The 14890-nt window shown below is 51.0% G+C and overlaps 1 protein-coding gene across 1 annotated transcript; it reads left to right on the top strand.

The window, feature by feature from the left end:
- The first annotated feature begins 1127 nt into the window (after positions 1 to 1127).
- On the top strand, positions 1128 to 14890 carry TRIM63 (tripartite motif containing 63). Its single transcript, XM_075995371.1, has 9 exons — positions 1128 to 1418; positions 2276 to 2448; positions 6753 to 6921; positions 7721 to 7816; positions 8967 to 9200; positions 9916 to 9938; positions 10275 to 10399; positions 13190 to 13258; positions 14301 to 14890. Exons 1-9 carry the CDS (start codon positions 1260 to 1262, stop codon positions 14324 to 14326), a joined length of 1074 nt encoding a protein of 357 aa, XP_075851486.1. The 5' UTR covers positions 1128 to 1259; the 3' UTR covers positions 14327 to 14890.

Raw genomic sequence — 14890 nt, 5'->3', positions numbered from 1 at the left:
CCCCTCTCTTTCCCAGCTCCTCTGCCCTTGGTCTTGTCTTGTGGCTCCAGTCAATCCTTTCTTGCCATCCTGCAGACTCCTCCTGCATGATCCACAGCCTCCTAGGCTCATCCTGGGGCCTGGGGCCACTGCTCCCAGTTTTCTGCCCCAGCACCATAGATCAGGTGACCCCCAAACCCCTGCATGAGATTCTACCTTAGGAACAGCCATCAGAACTGCTCCAATGACTTCTACTTGCCCATGTGGAAGGTATCCTGAAAAAACAGAGAACAAGTAAAACTTGTGCTGAGAGCCAAGGGGAGCCTCTGGCTAACTTCTGAGTGTCCAGGCAGGGCTCCATGGCACTTCGTGAGTGTTATTCCTGTCTGTCTCCCTTCCCAGGCTGTGAGCATCTCAAGACAGGGAAACAGATCACATCTCTCTGTCACATTGGTACCTGCTGCAAGCTAGTACTCAGAAAAACGTGTGATGAATGAATAAGATCCTGGCTTTGCCACTTATCTTCTAAGTGTCTTCGAACAAGGTCCTTTCCTTTTCTAGACCCATTTTAAAATCTGTAAAATGAGGGGACCAGACTGCATCTCAAGGGAGCCCTTTCAGCATTAAGTGGCATAAGTGGCCAAGGGGTAGAGGGACGGGCTGGCTGAGGCAGGGTCTCCAGGGTCTCTGGCAAAATGCTGTGCTCAGGTCTGAGGCAGAGGGGTGGGCTCAGAGAGAGGGGCTGCCCCAGCTCCTCATCTTGGGAGCTGCTGGGACCCAGAGGAGGGGACAGAGCTGATTTTGGCCAGTGAGGGGGCACTGGCTGTTAACCCCTTGAATCCCAGTGGCACACTTGCTGGGTCCCCTCCCTCCCTTACTTGCCTGGTGCAGGGGACGGGGTGACCGATTTCTGGAGGAAACTCTGGGCCCCCAGCCCTTGCCTAACCCTGCCTCTGAACAGGCTGTCCTTGTTTACGACCCCCATCCCGGGGGACAGTGATTGCTCATCCTTGCATGTGATTTGAGAGGCCCAGTCTTTCAGGCTTGGAGGAAACTCAAGCCTCGCCAGGCACTTGGCATCGGAATGCTCAGCTGGTCCCCTCCCGGGGCTCATGTGACCAAGATTCAGCTATAAATATCAGAGGGGCCCCAGACCAAGACAGAATCGGGCACCAGGAGAAGGCAAAGAGGACCCAACTGGGTGTATTGTGACAAAGGCCAGACCCCCAGGATCTGCGTAGAGTGAGACAGCCAGGTGGGCCCCCACAACACCCCACAATATGGATTATAAGTCAGGCCTGATCCAGGATGGCAACCCCATGGAGAACTTGGAGAAGCAGCTGATCTGCCCCATCTGCCTGGAGATGTTTACCAAGCCGGTGGTCATCTTGCCGTGCCAGCACAACCTCTGCCGGAAGTGTGCCAACGACATCTTCCAGGTCAGTGCTGGCCAGGGCCTTGTCCTGGGGCCCCAGGAGGCTCAGCTTCCCTGCGATGAAATCCCTTCTCTCTTAGCCTTCCAACGGGGCCTGGCTCTTTCCCCTCTGAAGTGAACCCCTGTGGAGGCCTCTGGACTGGGCAGGGGGGCCTGGGAGGTGGCTCTGGCCACCCCCGTGGTTCTCCATGACGCAGGTTTCCCGTCCCGCCCTGCCCGCAGCTCCCGACCCCTGTCCTCAGCGCCCTGTTGACTCTCCAGTCAACAGTCAAACAACTCAAGCGATAAGTGTGGGGGTGGGGACAGGGGAGAGGAGAGAGAAACCAGACCCCTGTGGCTGGAGCCAGCTCCAGGTGGCAGGGGCCCAGAGCCTTGGGAGGAGGGGGGCAGGAGGGCGGCACCGGGCAGTAGATGAGTCTTCCCTTTTGGGGCCATTCCCTATAATATGGGGGCAGGAGGGCTCCACTCCCTGAGAAAAGAGTGGCACTGGGTGTGCTGGCGGTTCCCCAGGGGCACTTTACACAATGTTCTCTCACTGTTTAATCTTTAAAGTGGCGGCGTTAGGAGCTTGCTCTACTTGTAATGCCCATTTCATGAGTGTGCAAACTGAGCCTTGGAGAGTAAGATCACTTGCCTAGAGTAAGATCAGAGAGTAATGGTGACTTGAACCCAGCTCCGCCGACTCCCAAACCTGTTGATGGCGTGGCTGCTACTTGGGTGCTCCGTGTGGAAGTGGGGGGCTCTCCAGGTGGTTTGGCCTGACGGGAGCGGCTGGGGTGTCAGGGGAAGGAGAATAAGAGATTCGAAGGGAAAGGGTTGAGGACAGAGCCCAGGCCTGACGGCAACCGTTGCCACCTGCAGGCTGCAAATCCATACTGGACCAACCGGGGCGGCTCGATGTCCACGTCTGGAGGCCGGTTCCGCTGCCCCTCCTGCCGCCACGAGGTGATCATGGATCGTCACGGCGTGTACGGTCTACAGAGGAATCTGCTGGTGGAGAACATCATTGACATCTATAAGCAGGAGTGTTCCAGGTTGGTCCTCCCGGCAGCTGGGGGGCCATCCTCCCACCCAGTCATGCCGTGCCAGGCTGTCCCAGGCTCCTTCTTCCTCCTTCACCTGCTCAGGATCCAGGCCCCTCGCTGGGCTAGCTGCACCAGCCAGTTCCCAGAGCCACTCTCCTCTTCCCAAGGCAGGGCCCATGTCCCCCAAGCCTGGCTCGCTGGATCGCTCAGTGAATAGGAAGGGGCCCAGACATTAGGCGCCTTCTTAGGTGATTCTGAGACAGAGACTGGGGGAGAGACGAGATGAGAGAGTGGGAGACAGGCACTGGGGCCAGCTGAGTGGCCCTGGTCCCCAGAGAAAGCACAGCCAGATTGTCTATAACGACAGCAATGGCTATTTTCCCATGCGCCAGCAGGCACGGTGCCGGGCCCTGGGAATGCTTCATCTTAGTGCCTCCATAGCCCTGTGGATCAGGCATGACTTTTATTATCCCTATGTCACAGATGAGGAAACAGAGGCTCAAAGAGGTGAAGTCAGTTGGCCAAGGTTTCCCAGCTAGGAAGTGGAAGCTCTGAGAATTGACCCAGTCAATCTAGCTCCAAGTCTCCTTGTTAGTAATAATACAATAGCTCCGTTGCGGGCAGAATGTTGTGAGTGGTGGAGGGTGTGCAGTGTTGGCCTCAGAGTGGGGAGAGACACAGCTACAGGGGAGATCTTTACAAATCAGGACATCCTGACTAGACTCCCAGGCTGCTGAGCTCACAGCCTTTATGGTCTAAAACCTTCATCAAGCTCCCAGGGGAAGGTGAGGGGCCAGGTCTAGGGAGCAAATGCCCTGGCCTGGGGAGCTGTGTTTGCTCATCTGCCTGAGACTAACGCATTGTGGGATCTTTGAAGCTTTGAAGCTTCCTTTTTCCTGTCGGCAAAAGGGTAGAGATAGTAAGATCTGTTATTGTGACTGTCAAGTAGGATACTGATGAAAAATGTTTAAAATATCAAATGTTTATTAGGCACCTACTGTGTGTAGGCCCTGTACCAAGTCCTTTCCAGACATTTTCCCTATCTAATTATCACAGTAACCCTGTAAGGCATTCTTTTTTTTTTTTTTTTTTTGAGACAGAGTCTCACTCTGTTGCCTGGGCTAGAGTGCCCTGGCCTCAGCCTAGCTCACAGCAACCTCAGACTCCTGGGATCAAGCGATCCTTCTGCCTCAGTATCCCAGATAGGTGGGACTACAGGCACGTGCCACTGTGCCCCGCTAATTTTTTCTATTTTTAGTTGTTTGGCTAATTTCTTTCTATTTATAGTAGAGACTGGGTCTCGCTCTTGCCTAGGCTGGTCTGGAACTCCTGAGCTGAAGCAATTCTCCCGTCTTGGCCTCCCAGAGTGCTAGGATTACAGGCGTGAGCCACCACGCCCAGCCCGTAAGGCATTCTCATCTCCATTTTACCTTGAGGAAATGGAGGCTCAGAGAGGGTTGGTGTGAGGTTTATTCAAGGACACACAGCTGGCAAGTGGTGAAGCTGAAAGAGAGGTTACTGATTCCATGGGGAATATTCTTTTTTTTTTTGGAGACACAGTCTTGCTTTGTTGCCCAGGCTAGAGTGAGTGCCGTGGCGTCAGCCTAGCTCACAGCAACCTCAAACTCCTGGGCTCAAGCAATCCTCCTGCCTCAGCCTCCTGAGTAGCTGGGACTACAGGCATGCGCCACCATGCCCCGCTAATTTTTTCTATATATATTAGTTGGCCAATTAATTTTTTTCTAGTTATAGTAGAGACAAGGTCTCGCTCTTCCTCAGGCTGGTTTCGAACTCCTGACCTCGAGCTATCTGCCCTCCTCAGCCTCCCAGAGTGCAAGGATTACAGGCGTGAGCCACCACACCTGGCCCATGGGGAATATTCTTAATGGGGCTATGCTAGATTGCCTCTTATGTTGCTCGGGCTCAACACCACAAAAACGTGAACAACATATTGTTGATCATTACAACAAATAAAATCAATGTCACGTCTATTATTAGTCCACTTAGTGTCGACCTATGAAGAGCATATTGTGTTTGAACGCTTTGAGGCCTTGCTGCGTAGTTGGATGACAATGACAGCTGCCCTTTATTGAAAGTCCACTCTGTGCCAGGCAATACACATTCATTACAGACATCACACAGAAGTGGAAACCTAATGTCCAAAAAAAAAAAATTAAAAATTACAGACAGCTTTTGCCATGCCTGCTGTGGCTCTGAGAGGAAACCCCAGCTCAGAGAGGCAAAATCACGGGTCCAAAATGACAAAGTGAATAAGTGGCAGAACATCTGATGTGAAGCCAGATGTGGAAGCCTGGCCTGGGGAGTGGGCGCCTGGGTGGGCGGCAGGCACGGGTACTGGCCCCTGCCTCACCCTCAGCACTGCAGGCCTGGGTTCCCTTCCCAGTGCATGGAGGCAGGTGGCAGAGACTGGGGACTGGGGACCTGGGCCCAGATGCAAAAAGACAAGTCTGGAAAGGGGCTTATTTAAGAACTTGAGGGGACAATAAAGCCTGGGTGTGAACAGTCATGCAAGTGTTCGGAGGTGAGGTGTTGACGCTGATGGGGCAGTCACCATTCGAGGTTTGTGAGACGCCTGTTACATTAGGGGCTGGGGGTCAGGGGTGGTGTGGACAGGACGTCACTGTAAATGAGCATAGAGTCTAGCGGAGGTTGTAGGGTGGGGTGAGACCTAGACTCAAAAGATCCAATTGAGGTTAGGAAATGACCACTGCCCCAAGAGAAGCACAAATAACAAGCCAGGGACCCTAAGTGGAGAAAGAGATCCAGGGAGAAAGGTGTTCTAAGGACGCATGTTAGGGAAGAAAGAGACGTGGACCCTGGGAGAACCTCTGGACTAGGAGTCCAGGCTTGTGCTGGGCCGTTGGACAGCCCTGGGCTACTCACGTCCTAGTTATGTGACTTGGGGCACACACACACTGCTTCTCTCCCATCTTTAGGGGCATCCTTATGGCTCAGAGAGGGAGAGAGGTTTGTCTAAGGCCACACAGCTAGCAAGTGGTGAAGCTGAGAGAGAGAGGGTGTGACTGACTACAGGGTGAATTTTTTTTTTTTTTTTTTTTTTTGAGACAGAGTCTCACTCTGTTGCCCAGGCTAGAGTGAGTGACGTAGTGTTAGCCTAGCTCACAGCAACCTCAAACTCCTGGGCTCAAGCAATTCTTCTGCCTCAGCCTCCCGAGTAGCTGGGACTACAGGCATGTGCCACCATGCCCGGCTAATTTTTTCTATATATATATTAGTTGGCCCAGGGTGAATATTCTTAACTACTATGTTAACTGCTATGCTAGCTATTGATTCATTCTTTTATTTTATTTTATTTTTTATTTTTTTAAAGCCAGTCAAATTTAGCAGTTTGATTCATTTTTTCTACCTGTATTTAATTACCATGCCTCTGTGCTAGGTACTGTACACTGTAGGTTCAAGGGTGAAGAAAACAGGCAAGCTTCCCTGCCTTGGAGGAGGTTACAGTCTGGTGGATTAAATATAGAATTAAATGAGGGCATCAGTGTAAATCGCTTAGCTCAGAGCCCAGCCTGCAACAACCAAGAGCGGCAGTGACTATACTTAGAGCAAATGAACTCTAGCCTCCCCGCCCTGATTCACTGGGTGACCTTGGGCAAGTCAATCCACTTTTCTGAGGCCCAGTTTCCTCTCCTCTAAAATGCCTCCAGGCTGGAGAACTGGAGGTCTGTGACTGTCCCTGTGTCCTCAGTACTGGCAGAGCCTCAAGGCTAACTCCGTCACTGGAGATTGAGCCTTAGGATGGGGGCAAGCCGGGCGCGGTGGCTCACACCTGTAATCCTAGCACTCTGGGAGGCTGAGGCCGGCAGATTGCTCAAGGTCAGGAGTTTGAAACCAGCCTGAGCAAGAGCAAGACCCGTATCTACTATAAATAGAAATTAATTGGCCAACTAATATATATAAAAAAAATTAGCCGGGCATGGTGGCGCATGCCTATAGTCCCAGCTACTCGGGAGGCTGAGGCAGGAGGATCGCTTGAGTCCAGGAGTTTGAGGTTGCTGTGAGCTAGGCTGACGCCACCGCACTCACTCTAGCCTAGGCAACAAAAGTGAGACTCTGTCTCAGAAAAAAAAAAAAAAAAAAAGGATGGGGTGACAGGTAAGGTGTCATTGGATTCTCTGGTCCTGGGTCCCCAGAGGATGAAAAGGAAAAGTTTTGGGGCAGCCAGCCACTGAAAGTTCAGAATGCAAGTCTGGGCTAGAGTCCTTTGGTTGGAGCTGGTGGGGGGAGCAGGCCCCCCCCCCCCCGTGACTTGTGACTGTTTTCCACCCTAGTCGGCCCCTGCAGAAGGGCAGCCACCCCATGTGCAAGGAACACGAAGATGAGAAAATCAACATCTACTGTCTCACGTGTGAGGTGCCCACATGCTCCATGTGCAAGGTGTTTGGGGCCCACAAGGCCTGTGAGGTGGCCCCGCTGCAGAACGTCTTCCAGGGACAAAAGGTACTGGCTCCAGCCACTTCTACCCCTGGCCTGGGGCTGCTGGGCACGGCAGGATGATTCAGGAGGTAGATTTGATCCCGTAGATCTGCTGAGCCGGCCCTTCCAATAGTCCCTCTGGAGGGACTTCCCAAGCCGCAGGGACAGCAGCCCTTGCCTTCCTGGGGGAGGTGGCTGAGCTCATGGGTTATACTTAGAGCCACTTGAGAGCACCTGGGTGTGGCCACAGGGGAGAAGTCAGACCCCAGGGCCAGGCCACGAGGGTCCTCTCAGGCCATGGCCTCTCCATCCCAGCGTACTTAGGCCTGGATGTATCTTCCCATGCCCCTCACCTCTCCCAGGCTTGGCATCCCCTTGTAGCAGAAGGCAGCTTAGAGCCCTCTCCCGGGGCCTGTGGGGTCCCACCACCCTGTCCCTGTAGTAAGCTGTAGCCCCCTTTTCCACACTCTTTCTTCCCCACTCTTCTCTTGGTCTCTTTCTTCTAGAACTCTCTTTCTTTTCTTTGTCCCTTTCTTCTTAGAAATAAGCCCCCCCCCCCCCCGCACCAGTCCCTTGCTGTGTATTTAGGAAGCTCACTTCCCCATTCTCGGCCTCATCCATAAAATTAGGGATGTACTATCTCTCTGATATCCTCTGCTCTGGGCCAGAGCTGCACCCCAGAAAGAAAGGCCACACCCCTACTGGAGGCTCTTTCTAGCAGAGAGGGGAGGGAGGGCGCCACCGTTGTTGCCATGTCCTAGCAGGCCAGCCCTGAAGCTATTTCTGTCTCTCCTCTCCTGACCTCCCCCCAACCCCCATCTAGACTGAACTGAGTAACTGTATCTCCATGCTGGTGGCGGGGAATGACCGTGTGCAGACCATCATCACTCAGCTGGAGGATTCCTGTCGAGTGACCAAGGTGAGGGGACAGAATAGCCCTGCCTTGGGGCTCGAAGTCTCCCAGTGCAGCCTGGTCTCTGGGGAAGACTCACCCAGGGGTTGTGGCTAAAGGTTGGGGCCTGGATCCCGGGGTAGCTAAGCCTGGATGGCAGGGGAGGGACTAATCCACTTGTCCACTCACTTAGCAAATGCTTCTTGAGCACAGTTGTGTGTCAGGCCCTGCCCAAGGTGCTGGGATGAGAAACTGGTCCCTGACCTTAGGGAGCGTCCCACCAATAATTCCTCTGAATAATTTATTCGGAACAATGTTCTCCGTGTGCTTGCTGTAGACCAAGACTTCTCAAACTTTAAAGTGCATGCGAATCACCCAGGGATCTTGTTAGAATCCAGGTTCTGATCCAGCAGGTCTAGAATGAGGCATAAGATTCTGCATTTCTAACAAGCTCCCAGGGTTTGCCCAAGCTGCTGGGTCCACGGACCGCACGTTGAGTAGCAAGACTGTCGAGGGCAAAAGGGAAGTTTTCAATCCCAGAAAAAGCATCCATGACTTTGCATCTCCATCTGGGGTGGGGACTTGGAGATGAGATGGGGGAAGAGTCATCATAGCGGCTAGTGGACAAAGAGCCCGGTGAAGGGTAGGTTTGAAGGAAGGCAGCATACATTGTGATCACCCAGGAGAGGCTCCCAGTCTGACGAGGAGCTGCTATTATACCCATTCTACAGGAGAGGAACCTGACACGCAACATCCGTGTTGGAGAGAAGGGAATTGAGGAGGGGAGGAGCTGGGGGAGGAGCTGCTTTTCCACTTCTCTTTGGAACAAAGGATGCAGAGCTTCCCAAATCCAGTCTTGGTTCTAAAACGAAGGGAAGAGTATGACTTGGGGCATATGGGAGGCCCAGAACATGTCATGCCATGTGACCCTAGAGCCTCTATTTTTGAAGAAGGGGCTAGCTGTTCTCCATGACACCAGCCTCCGAAGGTCACTGGTGTGCTGAGTAACTGTGAGACCTCACTAGTACTTTCTTCTTGTTAAGCCTCATCTTCTGTAAAATGGGGTTTAGTAAGAGCTCTCTGAGCTTTAGATTGTTTGCTCCTGTCCCTGGAAAGGAGTGTTGGGGGTAGGGAGTAAGGGCCCCATGGGATGTGACTGTAGGATTTCTGTCCTCAGGAGAACAGTCACCAGGTGAAGGAAACGCTGAGCCAGAAGTTTGACGTCCTGTACGCTATCCTGGACGAGAAGAAGAGTGAGCTGCTGCAGCGGATCACACAAGAGCAGGAGGAGAAGCTCAGCTTCATCGAGGCCCTCATCCAGCAGTACCAGGAGCAGCTTGAAAAGTCCACGAAGCTTGTGGAGACGGCCATCCAGTCCCTGGATGAGCCTGGTGGGGCCACCTTCCTCTTGGTGAGCAGGACTAGGAAGGCCTGGGCAGGGTCAGTTTGACTCTGCAGCCCTGTCTAAGGTTTAAGTCATTTAAATCCCTGTAAGCCACAGTTTCCTTATCTGTAAAATGGGCATATAACAATCCCTACCTTCCTCTTCCTGATTTGTTGAGGATCAAATAAGAGGATGTTTGTGAAAGGGCTTTGTAAACTGCAAAACATAGTGTTCTATATAGAGACTATTAATTGAGCACCAACTGTAGGCCAGGCACTGAGGTGGAGCCACAGCGATGAAGCAGACAGTCTTGCACTAGAAGAGCTTGTTGGGGAGGACAGAAAAGGCTCAGCTATAAGACTTTACAATTCAGTTCAGTAAAAAGTTTCCTAAGCTCCTACTGTGGGCCAGGCTTTGTGCTAGACATTGGGTATGAAAAGGCAATTAGGATATGATTCTTAGCTTGGAGATTTCAGGGTTTAGGAATGTTTGGACTAATACCCCTAGAACCCAAGTTCCTGCCAGGACAATGGGAGGATCCCAGGGTGATGACTGAGACCTGTGTAGACCACAGACAGAGGGAAAAAGATCCAAGTTCTGTTCAGCTTGGGATGGGGAGCAGGTCACAATTGGGCTAGGGAATGGCACCAAGTGTCCATCTGCAACACCCAGTTGCCGGTTTGCTGGTTTCCTGGGGTTACGTCCTCTGCAATCCTAACCTTTGCTCTCTCTCCCCCCACAGAGTGCCAAGCCTCTCATCAAAAGGTCAGTGTCTCCCCAGGGACTGTGATCCAAGGCCCTGGTTCCTACCAGGGCTGTTGACTTCTGTCCAGGCCCCACTACCCCAGGCATTAGGTCTGCTGGGAGGTCTCGCTTTAGGCTAGCTTTCCTGATCTTTGCTTACTGCACTTTCTTGGACCATCTATTCTGCCGCCCCAGAGAGGAGACTGGGGAGGAAGTACTTCACCCCTCCAGGGAAACCCCTAAGTGGGAGGTCTGGGTGTGAGCATGGCACGTGCACTCGTGGAGTGGGAGCTAAGACACCCCTCCCTGCACTGAGCCCTGGAGATCTCACCCGGCTTCTCCCTCTCTCCCCCACAGCATTGTGGAAGCTTCCAAGGGCTGCCAGCTGGGGAAGACAGAGCCAGGCTTTGAAAACATGGACTACTTCACTTTGGACTTGGAATACATAGCGGATACCCTGAGGGCCATTGACTTTGGGACAGGTAAAGAAGGTGGTGGTGCCGCTTGCCGACTTGACTGCCTGACCCCTGAAAGCCAGCATCCCTCCCACTGAGCCCCACGGGGGAGGCAGATACACTAGCAAAGATCCCAGAGATCAAGACGAACTCACACAGCCAACTTCTAGAAGAGCCGAGAGCCTAGCATGGTGCTTGGTGTATAGTCAAGGCTCAGTAAATTATGTACAAATTCATGGCGGGAGGCCTCTTGGGGCAGTACAAATAGCATGGTGTCTGGAACAGACAGACCTGACTAAGTTCAAATCCTGGTTCTGGCCATCTGTTTGTTATCTGTGTGACCTTTGGCAAGCCCCCGTCTGCCTCTCTGAGTTTCGTTTTCTTTCTTTCTTTCTTTCTTTCTTTCTTTCTTTCTTTCTTTCTTTCTTTCTTTCTTTCTTTCTTTCTTTCTTTCTTCCTTTCTTCCTTTCTTCCTTTCTTCCTTTCTTCCTTTCTTCCTTTCTTCCTTTCTTCCTTTCTTCCTTTCTTCCTTCCTTCCTTCCTTCCTTCCTTCCTTCCTTCCTTCCTTCCTTCCTTCCTTCCTTCCTTCCTTCCTTCCTTCCTTTCTTCCTTGTCTTTCTTGTCTTTCTTGTCTTGCTTTGTTGCCCAGGCAAGAGCAAGTGCCGTGGTGTCAGCCTAGCTCATGGCAACCTCAAACTCCTGGGCTCAACCAATCCTCCTGCCTCAGCCTCCCGAGTTCTTAGTCTGTAGTCCTGTAGTCTGTAGCTGGGACTACAGGCATGCGCCACCATGCCCGGCTAATTTTTTCTATATATATTATTTGGCCAATTAATTTCTTTCTATTTATAGTAGAGACGGGGTCTCGCTCTTGCTCAGGCTGGTTTCAAACTTCTGACCTCGAGCAATCCTCCCGCCTCGGCCTCCCAGAGTGCTAGGATTACAGGCTTGAGACACCGCGCCTGGCCGAATTTCATTTTCTAACTTTTAAAAATTAGGTTGGAAGTGGGCCCTCTAATAATGGCCACCTCATAGTGCTGTTGCAACAAATTGGATATTGATGCAGAAAGGTTCTATAGAGTCCTAGGCACATACCAGTTATTGCCTAAGGGTAGTCTTAGCTTCAGCTTCTTAACGCTTCCATTTATGATACTTGGGCACCTTAATTTATCAATATTATGTCCTCATTCCTGCTTACAATTACTCTTCCATAGAAGAGCCTCTAATAATTGCAATGATGCAACCACAACAATAATAAGGGGGAAAAGAAGAAGGGAAATGAGGAAACTGGATGAGAAGCAAAGATGTTAATTTACTGGAGGTCTCGCCGCTGAAGGTAGCTATAAGCAGGGAAAGAGAGGACGATCCAGCTGACTGTTGAGTTAGTCTGAGGGGATGATGCTCCGGTGACCAGCTGAGCGAGAGAGAGGAAAAGGGGTGTGTAGGCAGGAACAAGCAAGAACCATAAATGGGCTTGCATGAGAAAGAGCAAAGCTTCTGGGCACCTCCTTCAGTATCTGGTGTGAAGTCTTTTCTCAGATCCCCAGATATACCCTACTCATGGGTTAGGACAAAATACATCCCAAAGCTGAGATACCAATGGACTCAGCTACATTTGTTGCTGCAGATTATCTGCGCCACTATTACCGACCCTAAGCTAAACTATTCGAGAGTGGGTCACACCATGTGAACACAGCATTGTGAAGACCTGCACTGCTCTTCCTAATCCCCTTGAACCTCAGTTTCTTCATCAGTAAAAATGGGAGAGTACCAGCAGCTACAATTTACTGAACACTTCTTATGTCCTAGGCACTAGGCCCTTGGCATAAATTCTATATTTAATACAACTTGATGAGATAGGTGCTGTTATCTTCTGCCTTTTGCAGCTGAGGAAACTAAAGCTCAGAGAGTGAGCAACTTGTTCGAAGGCCACACAGCTTAGCAAGTAGCCCACACAGACCCCACTGAGGGCCATCCCGCTCACAGACTCTTGTGAGGATGGTATGACAATGCATATTTGGCACTTAGCACCACACTCGGTACATATTAAGTCCTCAGTAAACACTGTTATGAGTAGTCATTGTGATCACGATTAAATAGCAATAAAACCCCTGGGTTATGCACTGATCACAGTTATTTGGTTGGAATTTTGGCTGTTGATTTGGAGACACTCTTGACAAATGCTCTGACTGTGGTGGCCCCTATGGGGCCCCAAAAGATTGAGGAGATGGCCTGGGGAAGGGGTGGGAAGTATGTTCCCTGTTAGAGCTGGAAGGTGGCAGCCCAGGTGAGACAGTGAAGACATAGTTTGCAGCTCGGTCACTGTCCCGTGCTCGGCTTCAGAGAGCTCAGGTCCAGAGATGGCTCAGACATGCTCCCACCCCATGCTCACCTCTCTGGAGGCCAAGCAAAGAGGAAATGGGATAGGGGGGCTGAGAGAGCAGATTGCAAAGGCTGAGCAAGTTCCCTCAAGGCCAGGACTCTGATCCCTGAGGATCAAGGAGTTTTTGTCCCGTTCTCCCCATGCGATGTTTATCTGTCTGAGTGATGTCACAGGCAGAGCAGGTGACAGAAGCTGCTGCTGCTTCTGGAACAAAGCCTCACATCCTCAGAGGGAGGGCAGAGGATCGCAGGAGCAGGCCTCTATGAGGCTTGGGTTTGGCAAGCCCATCACCTTCTGAGCCACTGCTGTCCCTGTGTCGCTGTCTGACCCTGACCAGCGCATGGGCAGGTGTTTAGACAGCGCCATCTCCAGCCTGCCTCTCCTAGTAGCTCCTTGAGGAACCAGCCCCATCCTAACGCAATTGTTCTTGCTCACAGATGAGGAAGAGGAAGAGTTCATTGAAGAAGATCAGGAAGAGGAAGAGTCCACAGAGGGGAAGGAAGAAGGTAAGAAATTCATCTCCCTCCATCCATTCCTTCCTTCATCCCTCCATTCCACAACAACAGGAGATACCTACCATGTGTGAAGTGCTGCGGTAGACATTGGGAATGACGCTTAGTCCTGTTCCCAGAATGTTTTAAACTTATTTAGGGTAAAGTCCTGTGCTCTTTATCCTCAGGGGGAAAAAAAAACCCCAAACCCCTAAACTATTCATAATAAAAAGCTCCCATTTTACATCTAAATGATCTTCTTAAATGGGAAGCAAGACAGTACAACAGAGGTCAAAGACAGGTAAGGGAAGTCAAAGACAGATAGGTGGCAGAGGTCAAAGACAAGGGCCTAATGAGCCAGGCTGTGCCCTTTGAGGTGTTATGTTTGGCCAGCACAGTGTTTAAAAATGTTAAAAAATCAGTTGCTAACATTTTAAAAATTAGGAGTTTTTTTTTTAAAGGAATAATAATAAAAAATAATAATAAAGAGACTTCTACTAAGAAGCTGCATTTTCACCTTCATGTGAAAATTTGGAAAGAGCAAACTGCTGGGCTTGAACTTTCCCCAGTCCCAGAGTGCTGGCTCTGGGGAGTGGCTGTCCCCTTTACATGGGTTTGCCTGGCCCCACCACAGTCACGCCTGCCTCCTTCACTCATTCCTGTCATCTGCTGGCCCCCCGAAGGCACTTGAGTTTGCTGAGCTGGCAGTTTGGTTAAGAGCCTGGGTCTGGAATCGCAGCTGTAGTCCAGACTAGTGCTGTGTGATCTGAAGCAGTTCGAAACTTCTCGGAGTCTTGGGCCACTCATCCATGCATGGGGCCTAATAGTAGTGACTTCAAAAGGTTGTAGTGGGGAGTAAATTAGATAATCATTTAGCACAGCGTCTGGAGCATAGGAATGACATGTTTGCTGATTAGCACATAACTTGGGAATGTTATTTTTCAAGCCATAGTTACTGGAACTAAATTCCAATCCAGCTGAAAAATATAGGGTAGTCTTCTGGAGTTTTGTACTCCCTGTCTCACCATGTGCCTCTGTGTCTTTTGCTTTATTTCAGGTCACCAGGACTCCTTAGCTGGATGAATGAGAGACCCTCCAGATGCAGAGAGACTGGGGAGGGTGGGGGTGGGCCCGGCTGCCTTGGTGACAGGCCCAGGGTGGGAGGGGTCGGGGCCCTTGGAGGGGCAATGGGAAGGTGTGTCTTCTCTTTGCTCAGAGAGCAGGGACTAGAGTAGGACCCCACTGCTGTGTCCAGCAGCCACTGAACCAGAGTTGGAAACATGCTTGAAACAATCACACAGGACACTTTTCTACGTTGGTGCAAAATGGAATATTTTGTACATTTTTAAAATGTGATTTTTGTATATACTTGTATATGTATGCCAACTTGGTGCTTTTTGTAAAGGAATTTTTGTATGATAATGCCAGACCATTGTGTCACTGGCGACTGTCAGAAAGAGGGGAAGGAAGCCAGGCTGATACAGCTGCCCACTTCCTTTCCTGGGTGGGAGGACTGGGTAGCACCCACAGGCCTAGAAAGGGATGATGTACTGTATTTCAGTGCCTGTCCCCGACACATGGGCTGGTAACTGGGTTTGTTATATGTTGTTTTAATAAATGCACAATGCTCTCTTCTTGTTATTCAAA

The sequence above is a fragment of the Microcebus murinus genome, chromosome 2, assembly GCF_040939455.1.
Source record: "Microcebus murinus isolate Inina chromosome 2, M.murinus_Inina_mat1.0, whole genome shotgun sequence".
Classification (NCBI taxonomy): Eukaryota; Metazoa; Chordata; class Mammalia; order Primates; family Cheirogaleidae; genus Microcebus; species Microcebus murinus.
This window is presented reverse-complemented; position numbering and strand designations above follow the sequence as displayed.